The following is a 19,433-nucleotide window of genomic DNA, read 5'->3' as shown; positions in this document are numbered from 1 at the left end:
GAGACAGGGTCTCACTGAGTTGCTTAACACCTAGTTGTTGCTGAGGCTGGCTTTGAACTCACAATCCTCCTGCCTCAGCCTCCTGAGCCGCTGGGATTACAGGCATGCACCACTGGGCCTGGCCAGAAACATCTCTTTAGGAACATCTCCTTAGTCTCCTCTGCATCTCTCCAGGTCACTTTCTGGAGGGAAAGGAGAATGACTTAGATGAGGCCTACCCAGCACTCTTCCTCCCAGATCCCAGAGGTGTGTTTTCTGGGAAAACATCTGGGGATGATGGCTTTGACCTTTAGTGCCTTACTTAGTCTTCCTAACTGGGGTTATTCAAGTTTACAAAACACTTAAAAAAAAAAAAAAAAAAACAGAGTATGCTAGAGGAGCTTCCTGAAAGACCAGACAGGGGAGTTGCAAGACCAGATGGTTTCAGAAGACTGCCTGAAATGGGGGTGTGGGGGAAGGCAGAAACCAAGTTTTTGTGCTAGCCCCTCCTACGCCTAAAACTCAGGGGTCCCTGAGTTTTAGGGGTTGTTACCCTAATACAGACAAAAGATAGTTATTATATTATGTGCAGCAAAGAGTAGAGTCTGAAAAGATGGAGGGTTTTTTTGTTGGTTTGTTTGTTTTGTTTTTAAGAAACTTGATGGAGAAAGGAAAGATCAAGGAGGAATTATCTAGAAGGGCCTCAAGGTTCTTGGACAATACTTAACTCACGAGTGCCATAGAAGGCAAAGGAAATATAAAAACGTATTCCCTCAACCTTGCATTCTCCTCTAGATAATCCCTTCTTTCTTTCTTCTTATTAATTTCTTCTTGGAATTGAACCAAGGGGTATTTTACCACTGAATCACATCCCCAGTCTTTTTTTTTTTTTTTTTGATTCAGGGTCTCTAAGTTGCTGAAGGACCCTGAATTATGCCTTGACCTCCAAAGTAACTGGGATTATAGGCCTGTGCCTCTAATCCTGGGTTTATCATTCTTTTCTCTACCCAGTTTCTTTTTTTTTTTTTTTTTTAAAGAGAGAGAGAGATAATTTTTTAATATTTATTTTTTAGTTTTCGGCGGACACAACATCTTTGTTTGTATGTGGTGCTGAGGATCGAACCCGGGCCACATGCATACCAGGCGAGCACGCTACCGCTTGAGCCACATCCCCAGCCCCACTCTCTACCCAGTTTCTAAAAAATAGTCTTTTTTTCTCATCCTCTACTATCAGCTGCACAAAAATTATAGGATGTCTTTTGCCCTGTATTAGTCAGTAACCTTGGTTGCTATAACCCTCACCTCAGTGGCAAACAACCACAAGCTCAGTGGCTTGGTATTATAATCCATGGTGTATATTTGGGATGGGGGTAAGTTTTGCTCTATGCAGCATTCAGGGACCTAGGCTCCACCGTCCTAGTGGCTCTACCATTCCTTAAGGCTTCAGAATTCTCTACTATGTCCTCTGTGATTATGGTAACATGAGGATCAAAAGACAACATAGGTGGGTATGGTGGTGCACATCTGTAATCCCAGCTACTTGGAAGGCTGAGGCAGGATGATCATGAGTTCAAGGCCTGCATAAGCAATTCAGCAAGATCCTATCTCAAAATAAAAAATACAAAAGGGCTTGGGTGTTGGGGATGTGGCTCATGGGCTAGGGATGTGGGTGAGTAGTAAAGTACCTTGCCTGGCATTCATAAGGTCCTGGGTTTGATTGCCAACGCCACCAAAAAAATGTGTGTGTGCGCGCACGCGTGCGCGCGCCTGTAACTGGGGATGTAGCTCAGTAGTACAGCACTTGTCTATCATGTGCAAGGCCTTGGGTGTTCAATCCCCAGTACTGTTAGGGAAAAAGGGAGATAGAGAGAGAAAGAATGTAAAGAATTTCACAAGACATTTTAAGAGCCAGATCTGGAAGTGGCATTTAATTTCTGCCTATATTTCATTGCCTAGAATACAATCACTTGGCTTCATCTAAATACAGAGTAGAATGGAATATAATCTGGTTGCTCAAGAGCAAAAGGAGGGCTGGTGATGTGGCTCAGGTAGTAGTGCGTTCACCTGGCATGCATGTGGCCCGGGTTCGATCTTCAGTACCACATATAAACAAAGATGTTGTGTCCGCCAAAAACTAAAAAATAAATATTAAAAAAAAAAGAGCAAAAGGAAATGGGTTCATGAATGTAGTTTTGGAGACAACACTCATTTCTCTGCCACATGCCCCTACTGAGAAATCTAATGATTATTTCCCATTGTCTTACTGAACCTCTCAATTATATTTATGCTGGCCCTTCATTCTATCACTCCCATGTGTGAGACTATTCTCTTCTACTTCCTTTATGTTTTATTCATATAACACATATAAAGACCACCATGTGTCATACACTAATTGCTTTAAAAATATTTACTCAATCTTTATTACCATAAAGGTATGTGCTTTTATTTGTTCCATTTTACAGATAAGAAAACTGAGTCAGAGAGTTTAAGCAATTTGTCGAAGATCACACTATTAGGTGGTTATGAGCCAGGCTTTGAACTTGGCGGTCCAGCTTCAGAATTTATATATTAATCACAGCACTATGCTGCCTCTTTTTTCTCTTTTGCTTCTCTTCGTTTTTGTTCTCTTCTTCCTCTGCCTATCCCTTAGGGTTGGTGTTCTCTAGAACACTGTCCTTCACCTTATCTTTTCAATTCTCCCTCCTTTTGAGATTTTATCCATGTTTTAGGGTTTTTTTAATTGGTGCATTGTAGTTGTATATACTGGTGGGATTTGTTGTTACATATTTCTTCATGCACACAATAGACAATATAACAATAAGTTTTGGCCAATATCATTCCGGAGCACTTTCCCCCTCCTTCCCCATATTTTACCATCTTTTCTGTAGGATTCCCAGTGAGATTTCTAAACTGGAATGAGATCATGCTTGCACTGTTTGGAGCCATATCCCTGAAAGAATGACAACTCCTATCATCTACCTCGACTGGATCTGAACTTCAGAACCGGACACTCAAGTGCCTATTAGCCAACTATGGAGAAGGGGTGGGAATGGGCTGGAGAGAAAAGAGTATTTCAGGAAGAAGAGAGAGGAAGCCTACTAACTCTGGATATTTCCAGAGTTCTGAAGCCCTTTCTTTTTTTCCATCTCCAATAACAGAGACCTGTTTTCTTACCTGGATCATAGTCATGATTTCCTCAACTCTCACCTTGCTCCCTTCCACTGTGTAGCCCTGAGCCATTCTGTGGCAAGATCCAATTCTATCGCTGCCCTCCTGATACCTGGGATGACCCTCCATTGGTTTGCAAGGCCACCTCTCACATTTCGTGCTTTGGAACAAAGAATAAATTGTAGGCCCCTGAAGACTCCATGCTGTCTTCTCGGCCTCTGTTCCCGGAGTGGGTCCCGCTGACTGGAATGCCTTCCACGTCTCACTAATGTCACCGCCTCTGGAAAGCCTTCCCTAACGCTCAAGGATTGCATTACCTCCTCCCCGTTTCTGTGCTTTCAAAGGCGGACCCAATCACGAGTCGCAGAAGGCTCTACTTCCGGGCTCGCCAGCTAGAGAGCCCATCTGGGTCTCTCCGCCGCCCACCCCCATCATCATCTCGCGCGGCGGAGGAAAGACCCTCCCTGAATACCCTAACGCCCGCAGCCGGAGGTTAGCCCACGCCCTCCCCTCACGTGAGCTGTGCCGCCCCACGTCTCTACGCGCTGGGCGAGGAAATGGTTCAACCGAAGGGGCGGTGCTAGGGTGCCGGAACTGTTCCGATTGGCCAAGGCGTGCCATACCACAGTGCTGGCAGGGGATCGAGCGGTGGGCAGCCGGCGGCAGGCTCGCAGGCAGAGTCGCAGCCCCAGCCCCAGCCCCAGTCCCAGCCCCAGTCCCAGTCCCAGCCCCAGCCCCAGCCCCAGCCCCAGCCTCCCTCCTGCGCTGCCCACCAGGATGCAGTGGGCCGTGGGTCGGCGGTGGGCGTGGGTCGCACTGCTTCTGGCTGCGGTGGCAGTGCTGGCCCAGCTTGTCTGGCTCTGGCTGGGAACGCGGAGCTTCGTCTTCCAGCACGAAGAGATCGCGCAGCTAGCGCGGCAGTACGCTGGTGAGCGGGCTGAGGGCGGGAGCGGGGCGGGAGCGGGGCGGGCGGCCCTAGAGGGGAGCCGAGGTTTCCGAGGGCGCCGTCCGGGAGGCCGGGCCTGGAGCTTGCCTTGACTCTGCTATTCCTCCGTTTCCGCCAGGGCTGGACCACGAGCTAGCCTTCTCTCGGTTGATCGTGGAGCTGCGGCGGCTGCACCCAGGCCACGTGCTACCTGACGAGGAGCTGCAGTGGGTGTTCGTGAACGCGGGTGGCTGGATGGGTGCCATGTGCCTTCTGCACGCCTCGCTGTCCGAGTACGTGCTGCTCTTCGGCACAGCCCTGGGCTCCCGCGGCCATTCGGGTCAGTGCTAGCGGCGGGCCAGACTGGGAGGCTGGGGCTATACAAGGGCCCAAGCCCTCCTTTCTGATATTTGGCTGGGCGATATGATAGTGCGGATTCCCTAATTGTTGGTGTCCATCCGATTGTCACTTAGGGCGCTATTGGGCTGAGATCTCAGACACAATCATCTCTGGCATCTTCCACCAGTGGAGAGAGGGTACCACCAAAAGTGAGGTATTCTACCCAGGTGAGTTAGGAGACTCTGTCAGAGAGGTGGGTGCCCTCATGAAGCTAGGGCAGGGAGTGGAGGGTGTGAGGGGAGCAGGGGAGGGCATACAGTTGGGGAAGGGAGGGGGCAGGGAGTGGGCCCTCCCCAAGGTTTTCTCCCTGTCCCCTTAGGCCACAAGTGGTTGGGGGCTAGATCTGAGGGACCTTATTGCTTTCCTATGTTAAAGGGACACAACATGTAATAACTTCCTATTAAGCATGTCTGATTTTATTTGCCTAGACACTGTTTTACCCAGCCAATATTCTAGCAATTGCTGGGGAAAAAATTGGTACTCAGCAACACTCTTACACCCAGATATTATAAGACAGTTGTCTCCCTCACCTTTTTTTTTTTTTTAATAATGAATCAATTTACATAAAAAGTAGAGCTTTGGGCTTCCAAGTGAGTTTGAGGTTGAATGTAAACATATAGAAATTGTGATTGAACAGAAAGCCTTGCAAGTCTTGTAATCAACCCTCCATATCTAACCAGCCAAGCCCAAGTTTAGCTAAATTTCCAGTTGATATTTATGAGACTTGGAAATGTAGACTTCCACTCAGTAACCCTTGGCCAAGATGGGTAGCCCTTCATGGCTTCCCCCAAGAGAGAACATGAGCCCCCACAGAAGATTTAGGATTGGTTGTCTGAGTCATTTTCCCTTCAAGAAAGGAGATCAGTCAGTGAGGTAAGAAGACCTTTTCCTTTTCTGAAGCTGTCTCTTCAGTTCCCACCCCCAGATAAGGATACTTTCCATGGGCCAGGGAAGCACAGCAATGGAAGGGCAGAACATAGCTGGACTCCTCACATGGGTGCTCCCTTTCCTCCAGGGGAAACAGTGATGCACGGGCCTGGCGAGGCAACAGCTGTGGAGTGGGGGCCAAACACATGGATGGTGGAGTATGGACGGGGTGTCATCCCATCTACCCTGGCATTCGCACTGGCTGACACTGTCTTTAGCACCCAGGACTTCCTCACTCTCTTCTATACCCTTCGCTCCTATGCCCGGGGCCTCCGGCTTGAGCTCACCACCTACCTCTTTGGCCAGGACCCCTGACCATTCAGGCCTGAAGGAAGATCTGTGGATGGACAGGAGCAGGCAGGCCTGCAGACATCCACTTGCTGGAACCCATGTACAGACAGGGACATACTCAAACCATACAGATACTGAGGTCCTGCTGGACAAGGAGGGACATAACATGCTTACACATCCCATACAGAGACCCATGGGAACAAATGGGACATATATATTAGATGCCAAGACCTGTGTGTACTGCGGGATCATGCACTCACACTCATCCAGAGAGGGAGTCCCACGTATACCTAGGGGGCCAGTCATGTTTCAACACATCACAAGCTTCACTCACTAACTCAGGCCTTTCCAGAGATTCCTGTCTGCAATCGGGCTCTGGAGTTAAGGGTGGGGTGAGTATTATTACACTCTGCCTCTGCCTGACTCCTCAACCCAGCAGTAATCTGGGAAGGGGGGTAAAGGGGAAGAGGAGCTGCCTATTGGAGGCCCCCTTCACCTACAGCTATGATGTCCTTCCCCTTCACCTCCCTTGTCCTCACCATATGCCTTATCTCCATTCCATTTCCCTGCTATGCAAGTGCCCCTGTGGTTTGTCTCCCACCCTCTCAGCAACCAAGTGAGTTGGGGAACCAGAGGAATGTAGAGAATTCTGAACTAAAGGTCCTTCATCTCCGAAAGACCCCTGTCCTTCCCTTGGGGTATGATGGGAAACTTTGGGTCTCACCACTGAGAGAGAGGCCTGATGAGGTAGGCCTGGGTCCAAGGGGCCAGAGAAGGCTTTCTCTGTATGTGCGCACGCACACCACCATCACCATTTCTAGAACACTGCCTGTGCTACATTCTCTGTCCATCTGTCTGTCTGTGTTAATAAAGACCTATTGAACAGTTCCATTTCTTTGTGTGTCTGAGCAGTAGAGAAAGCCATAATTTCTGGGGGACCTCAGGAGACCTCTCACTTGCAATTCAGTTTATAAAACAATGGCTTTGGACTGTAGTAGGAACTGTGTACTTGATTGTGGCTAGGAATTACTTAGGAGGCTCATTGAATCCACAGTTCACTGAGCTCCATCCTGAGAGGTCAGTTTTTCTGAGGTGAGGCCTTGAAATTAGCATGTGTAATAAGATCCCTTCCAACACAATTATGAATACCACAGTTTAAGAAATTTGGACCTCAGTGAGGTGTCTTTACTGTGCTGGTACAATTCTAGGAACAGTCTTCCAAATCCAGCCCTGGATGGCCATGAGGTGGCAGTGTATATTCACTTTTGAGCTAAAAGGCATCATTCTCAAGCCTGCTTTTTTCTGGGTTTCCAGAATATGGCATCCATCTGCACTTAGGGCAGGAGTACCTCCATTCTGTGGAGGAAGCTGGAGTGGGGAGCAGACACTGTACCTGTGGTATGAGAATTAGATAGGGCTAGGACTAAAGTGACACAAAAGAGGCCTAAAGTGCACTCACATCAAAAGACCTATTCTTAACGTTTATACTCTAGGCACCAAGCTTTCCTCACCTGTCTTGCTCCTCTTGTGTTGAGTAAGGCCCAGACTAATCCCATCTTTTAGAATTCCGGGTGTGTTAAAAATGGAAGAGAGCCAAGCATGGTGGCTCATGCCCCCTAATCCCAGCGGCTTGAGAAGCTGAGGCAGGAGGACTGCAAGTTCAAAGCCAGCCTCAGCAACTTAGGGGGTCCTAAGCAATTCTAAATAAAATATTAGAAAGGGCTGGGGATGTGTCTCAGTGATTAAGCACCCCTGGGTTCAATTCCTGGTACCAATAAATAAATAAAATGGAAGAAACAGTTATAATTTTATATAGACATTTTAAAGTTTGATATTCTAATGAACACATACTAAAGACCGCATGTATAACTTCATTTGAAAATGACATCAAAAGTTCAAATTTAAAAATCGAAACGGGTGACTTTAAATGACTATGAAGCCCAGGCAAGTTGGCCATCTCAAATACTACTATATTGGCTATAACAGGCCCTCCTGGCTGGGGCCTCTCTATTGATCCTGGGTTGCAATATCATACCTCCACGGAAGATTTCTCCCACCTGGTAAAAACAGCTCTGCTTCTAGGCTCAGAGCATATATCTGTCAGATATGTCCCAGTGCCCATTCCCCACCCCCTCCACCAATGACTAGACTTCCAAGATCCTCTGCATTTTTGTTGCTAAGTCCAGTACTCATTTCATAGTTCTCACCTTTCTTTTGACAAAAGCAATCACTTCTAAAACACTTTCAGGTTCTAGGATACTTTTTTCCTTTATTGCCTCTTTTGTCAACCCTATCTCCTCAACTTCTGACTTCTGAGGACTTGGTCCTTAAACTTTTTATGTCCCCTCCCAAGTGATCTCAATTTATTTCATGACTTTAAATACCATCTATATATCTTGACTTCTAAATCTTTGTCTCAGCCTACATCTCTTCCTGGAGTTCCATCTCTATTGAACATTTTGACTTGGCTGTTTAATAGTTATCTCATACTTTAGATGCTAAAGTAAACTGATTTCTCTCCCAATCCTGGCCCATTCCACCCACTGTAGTCTTTACTCTCTAATTTAGGACACTCCCATTTATTCAGCTCTCCAGACCAAAAACTTTGGAGTTCTCTTAGACATCTCTCATTCTTTTCTATCCCATATCTGATCCATCAATGAATCTGTTTTATCTTCAAAACATATCCAAACTCTAGCCACTTCTTGCCAACTTCACTGCAACCACTCAAGACAAAAACACCATCATCACTTGCCTGGACCACTGCAATGACCATGTAAACTGATCACGCTTGCTGTTTCTCACACAGCAGCTGGAGGCAGACTTTCAAGCTCCTGAGACATTTCCAACGGTTTTGCATCTCACTGTCCTTTCACCCCTTCCATTGGCCTACTCCAAGCCCATGTTACCTCTAACCAAGCATCCAACTCAACTACTGTAGGACCAGTGGCCTAGCTTCTCTACCAACATATCAAGTACCCTTCTTTTTTTTTTTTTTTTTAAGAGAGAGTGAGAGAGAGAGAGAATTTTTTAATATTTATTTTTTAGTTCTCGGCGGGCACAACATCTTTGTTTGTATGTGGTGCTGAGGATCGAACCCAGGCCACACGCATGCCAGGCGAGCGTGCTACTGCTTGAGCCACATCCCCAGCCCCATCAAGTACCCTTCTACCTCAGGATATTTGCATTGTCTATTCTGACTTCAAAGCTCTTTCCTATATATCTTTTTTTTTAATATTTATTTACCTGTACATGAAAACACAGTATCTTTATTTTTGCCTGGTGCTGAAGCTTGAACCTTGTGCCTCACACATGCAAGGCAAGCACTTTACCACTGAGCCACAGCCACAGTACCTCCTATATATCTTTATAGCTATTGTCCTTCCCTTTTTTAATTCCTGCTCAAAGAGTCCTTCACTTAACACTTACATAATGCGTCCCATTCTGTGGTGGTTTTTAAAATACCTCCACAAATTTCTTTTTCTGTGAGTGCTAGGGATGTTACCCAGATCCTTGTGAATGTTAAGCAAATGCTCTACCACTGAGCTACACTCCAGCTCACTCTGCAAAAAGTTTTGGTATTCTTCCTTTCAAAAGGTGAAGTCTAATTTCCTTCTCTTTGAGTGTGGACTAGACTTATTTATGTACTTTAACAATGTATGTGACAGTGTGTGACTTTTAGAACTGGACCATAAAAAGCATTGCAGCTTCTTTAATCTCTTTTGGATCACTCTGAGAGAAATCACCTGCCTTTTCAAGAGGATACACAAGCAATCCTGTATAGAGGTCCATGTGGGGGACAAACAGGCCTCCTATCAATAGCTTGAAAGTGAATTTTCCAGCCCCAGTCAAGGCTTCAGATGCAGCCCTAGCCAACATTTTTACTATAGTCTCATAAAAGACAATGAATGAGTCAGAACCACCTAGCTAAGCCACTTGTGAATCCCCAACCCATGGAATTGTGAGAAAATAATGTTTGTTTTAAGCTCCTAAGTTTAGTGGTAATTTGTTACACAGCAATAGATAACCAATACACTTTCCAGTTTCTATTCCCTTCTCCATGGTATCTATCACCATCAGACACAATATAAATTTCCTCCACTAGAATTATGTATTATAACAAGGACTTTGTTTTATTTACACCTGTGTCCAGAAGTTTCTGGCATAAAGTAGGTACTCAATAAATATATGTTGGATTAATGAAGTATTGGTTTCTTCAGGTCTAGATTATTTTGTCTTTGTCTCTGTAAAGTATAGGGCCAGACTATTGTGTGGGTGTGAGAGGCAGCCTTTCCTTTTCACAGATGAAGAGAAAGAAAAACTAGGTTCTACTCAGGCTTATTCCTTCCCCTTAACCCTTCCCAGTTGTAGCCCTCCCAGCTCAGACCACAAAGGTGTGTTTATTTTGCTTGATACTTTTTATTTTGAAGGGAAAGGGGTAGCTGCTCAGTTCCATGCCTCTCTCCTCCCCCAACCCAAACTCTGCAAAAAGCAATCTCCAAACCCTCAGAACTGAATTTCCCCAAGAAAGTTCCTACCTTTTCAAGAGAAATCTATCTCTCTAGACATTGTGAGCAGCCCTGGGAAGCTGGGGGAAAGAGAAGCAAGCTGGACACTGGAGTTCCATGGATTTCTAAGCTCTGCCTTCTAGTCATCCACAAAATGAGGAGGGCATGATTATTGGCCTCTCTGCATTCACCAGTTCTCCCCTCTGTGGGCCCAGCATAGGGGTGAGTGGGCAGAGAAGATTTGGCTCTGCCTCAGGAGAAATCATAGCCAACTGCTATGGGGAAGTGGTGGAATGTTCCATAGAGAGCAAGGACTTAGATCTGGGCTGCAGAGAAGGAGGAAAGCAGGCATCCAACATAGATCCTGGTGAGAAGAACCGATGGGCTGGGCTGGGGCAAGCTGAGGCTGAGATGAGTGGACTGATTTGAAGAGCGGGAGGGAGGAGCAAAGAGACAAGGTCATTCCTAGATTCCTGCCCTCTAAAGGAATCATGGCCCTGGGCATGTGGGCCTCACTGGATATGAGGTCACCCAAGGACCTCATTGAGAATGGTCCTTGGTACTGCATACCCATACTATGTTTCACCCTTACAGACACCTACTATTCCCTCACCTTAGGATGATCATCATGCCTTTGGTAGGTAGAGGTCTCCTTGGGCACCGAATAAAACTGGATAAGTATAGGGGTGTCCCAGAGGAATAGGGTCCAAGCTGCTCAGAGAAATCATGGCCTGGCACCTAGGAACCCCAATAAAGGAACAGCATCTGGTGGATAGTTGGGGTAGGGTGGGACCAAAGTAATTGACTGAGGGGAAATAGAGATTTGGGTGTCAGGAACACACAAGTGGAGAATGTGTGTGAAAGTGGGCAAAATGCTGATCACTTGTGAAACAAACAAATGATGAGTGCCTGGGGCTCATTATACTCTTAATTCTTCTCCTGTGCACCTTTGGAAATATATAATAGAATGTCAAGAGATTTTTTAAAAGACAGAACTGTATGTAGTTGTGTAGTTGCATGTGGTGCTTATACCTTGCTGCAGGTGCATAGGCAGCTCAAAGACCTCTGAGTGTGGGAGTACATAGGTGTGGATACATCGCCATATGCACACCTGTGTGTAAACTGCATCACGCATGCAGTTGAGGACAGCATGTGGACAGAGCAGGAGAAGAAGCTTCTGTTCTGGCCAGGCTCAACACTCACCCCAGTATCCCGCAGAGTGATTCACTAGTGATCACAGCCAGCCCAGGTCTCTGACGCCGTAGTGCCATGGAACCCAGTGTGTAAAATTGAGCAGCTGCGTGCCTGAACTTATGACAAGGTGTGTTGGTGTGTGAAAGCGGTTGTTCGTGTGTGCACGCCTGGCACTGAGAATGGGTGTCGGGTGTCTTGGTGAGGTGGGGCGGGTTCCTAGTCCAGAGTCCAGCGACGGTGGACTCCTCACGCTCTGGATTTCCCGTGGCTCTCCAGCGCCCCTCCCCCGGAGTCTGGCTGTAAGGAAGGTGGGAGACACCTGTTGGGGGGTTGAGAGAAGCAGAGCCCACAGGGGCCTCTCCCCCCTGCATCCCCGCCCGCCTTCCGGGGCTCGGGTCCCGCCCCCGCGACCGCAGCCAGCAGATCTGCCGCGAGTGAGCGCGCCACTGCCAGAGTAGCGCAGGACGGCAAGAGCGCACGGCGGCGGGGACCCTGAGCCAGGAACCAAGCGAAAGCAGGGGCTGCCCCCGAGGCGGGCGGAGCAGAGGGACCGCCGTGGAGACACCGGGGGCAGCGGGCCGCGCCAGGCCGGTGAGTGCGGCTGTCGGGTGCCGGGAGCCAGAGAGCTGGGCGCAGTGACTCCGCCACCTCCTGCCCGTCCGGTCTCGTCCCGTTCCCAATCACTGCCCCCACCGCCCTCTGTTCCTGCACCTGCTTGATTCTTGTCCTTTGCCTGCCCTGTTTCAGTCTGTTTTTGCCTGTCTCTCCGTCTCTGTGTCTCGCCCCATCTCTTTCTATTACCTCTCTTCTGTCTTCTGCTGCGTCGTCGGTCTTTCCTTATCTCTCTCAACCTGTCTCTATTCGATTCACTCTATGTCTCTATCTGGACTGCCTGTCACTTACATCCTTTATTTCTTGTTCCTTTCTCTTACCCTTCCTGTCATTCTACCCAATGTCTATCAATCTCATCTTTTCCCATCTATGTTTCTGTCTAATCTCTGTCTCTCTCCATCTTGGTCTCTCTCAGTCCACTTCAGTCTCTCCTTGTCCCATCTCCATCTCTATCTGTGTATCTCTGTTATATTCAATCAATCTCCCCACCCCCTTTCTCATATCTCTCTTTCCCTCTCCTCTATCTCCCTTGGTCCTTGTCACCCTCTATGATTTGCTTAGCCTCTCCCTGTCCTCAGTCATGGCTATTTCTTACTCCCTGGTTCTGGTCTCTGTATCTCCTGTTTTTTCTATCTCTGTCTCTGTACATCTCTGGGAAAGCTCTGTTTTTTTTTTTTTTTTTTTTAAAGAACCCCTGCATGTCCCTGAATCCATGACCACCTCCCATGTGTTGAGGGGTGTAGGGCAGCAAGGCCCAGCACCCATAATTCCCTCCCCCACAGATGGCCCTTTCCTCTGGGCCCCGCCTGGTACCAGGGCCGACCCCAGCAGGGGGACTGCGCCTGGAAGCTGTAATGGAGGTCCTGCAGAGACAGCAGGCTGCTCGTCTGGCCCAAGGGGTGGGGCCCTTGGTTCCTCCACATCCACCGCTGCCATCCCGACCTCCCTTTCCTAGTCCCCAGACCCTGCAGGCTCCAGAGGGGGCCTTGGGGGAAATTGGGGCTGATGAAGAGGAGGATGCTGAAGAGGATGAGGAGGGGGAGGAAGCTGGAGCAGAGCAGGAGGCAACTGATGAGAGTTGTCCAAGGGCCCAGGGCCCCAGCTCACCTTCCAGCCAGCCCCCTGGACCCCATCCCCACGAGTGGACCTATGAGGAGCAGTTCAAGCAGGTAGGATTCCCTCACTGTAAGGGTTCCCCCCTTCCTTCCCTCTGGGCAAAAGCAGAGCCAGGTGATCAGTAGTCCCTCCATCCCCAACGCCCTCTAAAGGAAGGAAAGGCAGACACGGAGACCTAGAGAGAGAGAGACAGAGACAGACAAGACTGGGGGATAGACAGGGTGGAAAAGACACTCAGATATGTGGAAAGTGCACAAAAACAATTCTAAGAGGTGCAGAAGACACCCCAAAACACGGAGACTGACAAATTGGAAGCCATTAGTGAGTCCATAAAAAAGGTGGGAGGTGTAGAGGGCTTTGAGGGAGAGGGTTCTGGGGCTTGGGAATTCCTGTACCAGCACCACTCTACCTACCCTTTCACACATCAAGTCACCAGGGCCAGTAGGAGTGTCCCATACCATTTCCCTCTGTCTTTGGAGGCAGAATAGATATTGCCACTCCCTTGGCAGGCTCCTCTTTCCTATCACACCACTCTCCCATCCAAATGTTCGACCTGGCCTAAACTTCATGGATGATAGTTCCTAGTCTGTGTTGGCCACTACAGCTACAGTGTGACTAAAAGGCCCCTATGCAGCTGAGAATGACAAGACTTACTCACATGACCTTAATTCAAGGTTCTTTCTCCCTCAGAAACCCTCTGGATTTTATTCTAAGGATACTAGGCCAGGCTGTCACTATGAAGGTGTTATTCAGGTCTGTGACTCCAGGTGTGCTATTCTGATAGCATTACTTGCAGGGTGTTTGTTGGTCTTCAATGTTTTCTAGATGTCTTCATCTGTGGCTAGAACTCTGTGGCATTAGTGAAAGAATGTGTTATTCAGGGTCCTGTTACTCCAGAGATATGGCCCTCGTGACTGTTACTCTGGGATTTATTACTTGGAGAGTGTGAATATTATTTATAGCTATTCATCTAAGACTTAGGGCTCTGTGTTGTGGGCATGTGACTCTCCAGGTTTTGTTACTCATGGGTGATCTTTTCTCTGAAAGTTCTTATTGGGGGATGGAGTGTTACCTATAGGTGTTACTCAGGGACTGTTATTCTGGGTCAATGACTATTACTTTGGGAATTGCTCTTCTTAGATTTGAGAGGTGATGCTTGGGACAGGGGTCTAGGTGACTAGGAATTAGAAGGATGACTGGTAGGTCCCTCATCCCTTAACCCCGAAGGTCCTGTGGCACTTGGCCAGTGCCTCTGTGGCAGCTTCCTCAGTAGGCACAGGGTAACTGCCTCTGGAAGCTCAGGCCAGAAGGTCAATCCAGGAGTCCCTGAGCATCCTTCCTGCCTTTTACACAACACAAACCCCAGAACACAAGGATGTGAACAGCATGAGGGCCTTGCACAGGAATGAGAATGAATGATGCCTCAGACACACAGCAGTTTCCTCAGAGTGGAGCACAAACGTAGTCTGGCTTCTTTCCTAGGGAATGTCCTCTCCGAGGACAGGATAAGCAGCCCGAGCTTCTTCCTGCTTCCCCTCTTCCCTATAATTTCCCTATGAGTGTTTTGAGATGCCCAGAGCACCATTAGCCAGGATGGATCTGTGTGTTTTAGAAAAAGGCACCCCTACCTACCCCTGGGATGGGCCTAATACCAGGGGGTCCATATTCAGGCCCAACTTACCCCTTCAGCTAGGGACTCTTGTTCAGGATACAACCTGAATTGGGGTCCCAGGGGAGGGGGTTCTATGGAGCTAAAGAGTGACCCTGGTCCTTTCCCAGTTGTATGAACTTGATGCAGACCCCAAGAGGAAGGAATTTCTGGATGACCTGTTTAGCTTCATGCAGAAGAGGGGTGAGTGAGGTGATGCAGGGAAGGACCTAGAATTGCCCCCATTTACCAGGTTTGAGGAAGGGAGACACCAGGATGTAGTCCCCAGGTGGGGTCCTCCCAGCAGGGGCCTAGGGTTGGCAGTACCTGTCCTTTAGGCCTTCAATAGTGTCTTTAACCTCTGACCCTGCCCCCCTTCTCCACCCCAGGATTAATTAGTCACCAGCCCACTGGCAGCTTAATGAGTGTGGAATCAATTGGGAGGGTGGGAGGAGGAACTGATGGGTGACGGGCTTGGGGTGGAGTGGGGTCCCAGTACTGGAGGGTTGGTAATGCCTTAATTCTCTATGGTGGGGGGCCAGTTCCTCCAACCTTGTCTTTTCTCAGTTTTCCTCTGCTTCAGTCAGGGAATTCCCCATGTGCTCTGTAGCAGGAAGGACTAGGGTTAGACTGAAGGAAGGACTTCCCAAGGGGTGGACTGGGGGACCATGTAAGTATGGGAAGTTGGCAGAGAAGGAATTCCTTTCCAGAGCTGGAAGAAATAATGCAAGAAGGGTCCAGGAGGGGATCAGGGTGGGCCGAAGTCCATCACTTCAGCTTCTCCCCAGATTCATGGGACTGAACACTGACTCATTATCTCTCTCTACAAAGCTAATTAACTCACTCAGAGCGCAGCCTGATAAGCCGCTAATTAACTGGCTGCACTGCAGCCCCCCCTCCCTTAGTGCAGCTGCTGGTCCAAGTCTCCCTGGACCACCACCCAGGCCCAGCATCCCTTTCTGTCCTTCCCAGGGACACTTGGTGGGGTCCCAGGACCTCTTGCTCCCCAGGGAACACTGGTTATTCTGGTCCCAGTGTCCCCTCTCTGCCTCTTCCTTGGGGCCTTCTCTATGCTGAGAATGGGGTGGGGTAGTCTGAGCTGATCCCAGCACTACCCACACCCCCAGCTCTGCCTCCCTTTAAGTCCCTGCTTCCCTCTTCTGGGCTGCCCGGTTGGGGGGTGGGGAGTGGGGGAGGGCGGTCCCGCAGGGCCGATAATTTCCCCCCATTAATCAGGCCGCAGCTAATTGTTCGGGTCCAAAGGCAGCGGTGGAAGGGGGACGGGATCGGTAAGGAATTAACTGGGGCCCATCGCTCAGCGGAGACAGGCCCTTTTGTCAGGACTGGCTGGCGGGGGTGGCGCTGGCTGCAGAGTTGGCGGGGCCCAGGCAGGAACTGATTCTTTTCCACCTGCCATGGTTCTCCGCCCCCGCTCCCCTCCACCTCCGCCTTGGGCAGCCATTGGGGGCTGCTGTTTAGGGGAATTCAGCTCTCCCCTAGTCCTTCCTACAGTCTACCCCGGGGATTGACGGGCAAACTAAAGCTTTCAGGCCAAATCCAGTTACCTTCGAGATACAATGGTTTTCTTTCTTTTCTTTTCTTTCTTTTTTTTTTTTTTTTTTAACCAATTTGGAAAATAGAATTAAAAGAGGAATAACATTTGTAGCTTGTGGAACTCAAATTTCAGAGCCTGCAAATAAAGTTTTATTGGAACACATTTGCACCCATTCTCTAGTAGGTATTCTCCAAGGCTGCTTTCAGGCTACAATTGTAGAGTTGACTAGTTGTGTCAGAGATCTATTGGCCTGCAAAGCCTGAAATATTTACTATCTGGCCCTTTACAGAATAAGTTTGCTGACCCTTGGTCAAGACTCCCGTCCTTCCTGCTACGATGGAGGCCCTGGAGGATCTGGGGGCTCTGCCTGTAATCCTACCTCCCTATCCCTCTGCCTTCCCTCTCTAAGCCTAGTGCAGGCACTCAACTCCCTCAGCCCCCAGGGATGCCCTCAGATAGGGCCTACTTGGTGTTCTGACTCTCTGCCTACTCCCCATCAGGGACACCAGTGAATCGTGTGCCCATCATGGCGAAGCAGGTGCTGGACCTGTACGCGCTGTTTCGCCTGGTGACCGCTAAGGGCGGCCTGGTGGAAGTCATCAACCGAAAAGTGTGGCGGGAGGTCACGCGGGGCCTCAGTTTGCCCACCACCATCACCTCAGCCGCCTTCACTCTCCGCACCCAGTGAGGCCTGGGGTGCTGGCGGAAGGGAAGGGCACGCAGGGTGGGGGGTGTGGATGTGGAGGGCGGCGCGGTGCGGGACTTGACCGGCTGGGCCCAGCCTCCCTTCCCCGCCCCGATCCGCCTCTAGGTACATGAAGTACCTGTACCCGTACGAGTGCGAGACGCGGGCGCTCAGCTCCCCGGGGGAACTCCAGGCCGCCATAGACAGCAATCGGCGCGAGGGCCGTCGCCAGGCTTACACCGCAGCTCCGCTCTTCACCTTAGCAGGGCCACCCGCTAGGGGCGCTCCCGGCCCCGCCTCTGGCCCTGGCCCAGCCCCGCCCGCGCCTCTCTCCGGCCCTGGTTCTGGACCCGCCCAGGGTTCCGCCTCTGGCCTACCAGCGCTTGCTTGCGCCCAGCTGAGTCCCAGCCCTATTAAGAAAGGTGAGAGGAACCCAGGAGGCTTTGGGGGCGGGGTGGTTTTGAGGTCTATGCGTGCTCTGAGATGTAGGAAACATTAATGAAAGGATTTTGCGGGGCACGGGTTGCAAGTTCAAAGGCAGCAAGATCATTTAGCAACATAAACGGTCAACATAAAAAATAAAAATGGCTGGGGATGCAGCTTAGTGGAAAAGCACGCCTCAGTCCACAATAGAATAAATAGGTAAATAAATAAATCAATAGTGGGGGCTGGGGTTGTGGTTCAGTGGTAGAGCACTTGCCTTGCATGTATGAGGCATTGGGTTCCATCCTCAGCACCACCTAAAATAAATAAATAAAATAAAGGTATTGTGTCCATCAACAACTAAAAATATTTTAAGAAAGAAATAAAGAAATAGTAGGGATCCTGAGGTCTGGGAGGCATTGCAATTTGGGAGCAACAAGACTTGACTGGGCTCTGAAGTTTGAGTATTGCTAAGGTATAGAAGTCCTGAAGTTTGGAGTCAATAAAGCCTTGACTCCAAGGCTTAACCCGGTGTACCAGGTACCAAGCTCAGGAAAAGGTCCATAGCAGCTTTATCCATAGCAGCTTCAGTCCACCCCTATGCACCCAGGACTCCTGTTTACATGTGGTCTGCCTCCTTATGTCTTGGATTATTTGACAACCAAGAACAAGAAAGTCTCCCAAATTCTCTTAAACCAACCCAAACCTATATATTGGCCCTTTGGGCTTGACACCACACCCCAGCCTCTAGCCTGAAGTTCTGGATGGGAAGAGAGATTGAAGTTGGTGCTTTGAGCTTGGATGACCTCTCTTGGTCCCAGACTTGGGGAAGAACCACATTGCTTGGGCCTGAGGAGGTAATGACTTGTTCTTCCAGAGGAGAGTGGAATTCCAACCCCTCATCTGCAACTACCTGTGGGCCTTGCCTTGGGACCAGCACGGGAAAAGTTGGCAACAGAGGAGCCTCCAGAGAAGAGGGCTGTGCTAATGAGCCCTATGGACCCACCTCGACCCAGTGCACCCCCCAGTTTCCTGCCCCGCAGCAAAGTTCCCTTGAGGGGTGAGGAATGGCTTGTTGATGAGGGGTCTTCAGTCCTATGCACTGAGGGAAGATAGACCCATGACCTGATAGGTAATGAAGGTGGGCAGCCAATTCCCTCTATAGACAAGTGTGATTACAGGTATGGGGGCTAAAGTGAAATGTGGGCCATCTATAGAAATGGGGGACTTCTAAGTCTGAAATCTGATTCCCTGAAATGTGACTACTCCCCCTCCTGGACAGAAGAGCGGCTGGATGGGCCCCTCAGTCTGGCAGGCAGTGGCATCAGCAGTATCAACATGGCGCTAGAGATCAACGGGGTGGTCTACACTGGTATGGGTACTGTAGGTTGTCTACACTGGCATGGAGTCAGGGGTATTTAGACTAGCATGGGGGTTTTAGATTTTTCTCTACTAGCATGAGGTTCAGGGATAGCTGAACTTGCATGGTAACATGGGGTTCAGGGGATTGCTACACTGGCATGGGTTAAAGGGTGTGTTTATGGCATGGGGTCCAAGGCATGGCCTCTGTGGCGTGGTGATCATGGGATATCTGCCTTGTCATGGGCCTATGTATTAGTGTCAATATTTCTTTTTTACCTGTTTGAGGGTATCTGCATTGGCATAGGAGTTTCTCACCTACCAAAGGGACTTGTCCTCATTGGTTGTGACAAGGGTATGTGTGTGGTACTCTAGCAATCAGGACACTTACTTTTGTTCCCTTCTGTTTCTGTGTCCCACCCTCTCCTGCTTGTGTTTGCTTTTTGCCATTTCCTCACCCCTTTGCCAGGTGTTCTCTTTGCTCGCCGCCAGCCTGTGCCAGCTTCCCAGGGCCCAACCAACCCTGCACCCCCACCTTCTACTGGGCACCCTTCCAGCACCTTGCCCTGAGAGCTCCTATTCAGAACTAAGAGTCCCAGTTCCATTGCTGAGGGGGGAGGAGGCACCCTTCTGCCTTGATTCTT

The 19,433-nt window shown here is 49.3% G+C and overlaps 2 protein-coding genes across 5 annotated transcripts; both read left to right on the top strand.

Moving 5' to 3' along the window:
* Window positions 1–3,606: 3,606 nt before the first annotated feature.
* On the top strand, window positions 3,607–6,555 carry Sigmar1 (sigma non-opioid intracellular receptor 1). 2 transcript variants are annotated; one of them, XM_026387890.2, is made up of 4 exons: window positions 3,607–4,075; window positions 4,212–4,412; window positions 4,546–4,638; window positions 5,617–6,555. In XM_026387890.2, exons 1-4 carry the CDS (start codon window positions 3,925–3,927, stop codon window positions 6,024–6,026), a joined length of 855 nt encoding a protein of 284 aa, XP_026243675.2. In that variant the 5' UTR covers window positions 3,607–3,924; the 3' UTR covers window positions 6,027–6,555. The 2 variants fall into 2 exon arrangements, with proteins under 2 accessions (XP_026243675.2, XP_026243674.1); XM_026387889.2 differs by having other exon boundaries at window positions 3,611–4,075; window positions 5,487–5,795.
* Window positions 6,556–12,857: 6,302 nt separating this feature from the next.
* Arid3c (AT-rich interaction domain 3C) lies at window positions 12,858–19,359 on the top strand. 3 transcript variants are annotated; one of them, XM_026387961.2, is made up of 7 exons: window positions 12,858–13,172; window positions 14,899–14,971; window positions 16,823–17,006; window positions 17,134–17,429; window positions 18,308–18,490; window positions 18,713–18,802; window positions 19,259–19,359. In XM_026387961.2, exons 1-7 carry the CDS (start codon window positions 12,858–12,860, stop codon window positions 19,357–19,359), a joined length of 1,242 nt encoding a protein of 413 aa, XP_026243746.2. The 3 variants fall into 3 exon arrangements, with proteins under 3 accessions (XP_026243746.2, XP_077654261.1, XP_026243747.2); XM_077798135.1 differs by lacking the exon at window positions 18,308–18,490; XM_026387962.2 differs by lacking the exon at window positions 18,713–18,802.
* Window positions 19,360–19,433: the final 74 nt, after the last annotated feature.

This window comes from Urocitellus parryii, chromosome 4 (assembly GCF_045843805.1).
Source record: "Urocitellus parryii isolate mUroPar1 chromosome 4, mUroPar1.hap1, whole genome shotgun sequence".
NCBI classification, from domain to species: Eukaryota; Metazoa; Chordata; class Mammalia; order Rodentia; family Sciuridae; genus Urocitellus; species Urocitellus parryii.
This window is presented reverse-complemented; position numbering and strand designations above follow the sequence as displayed.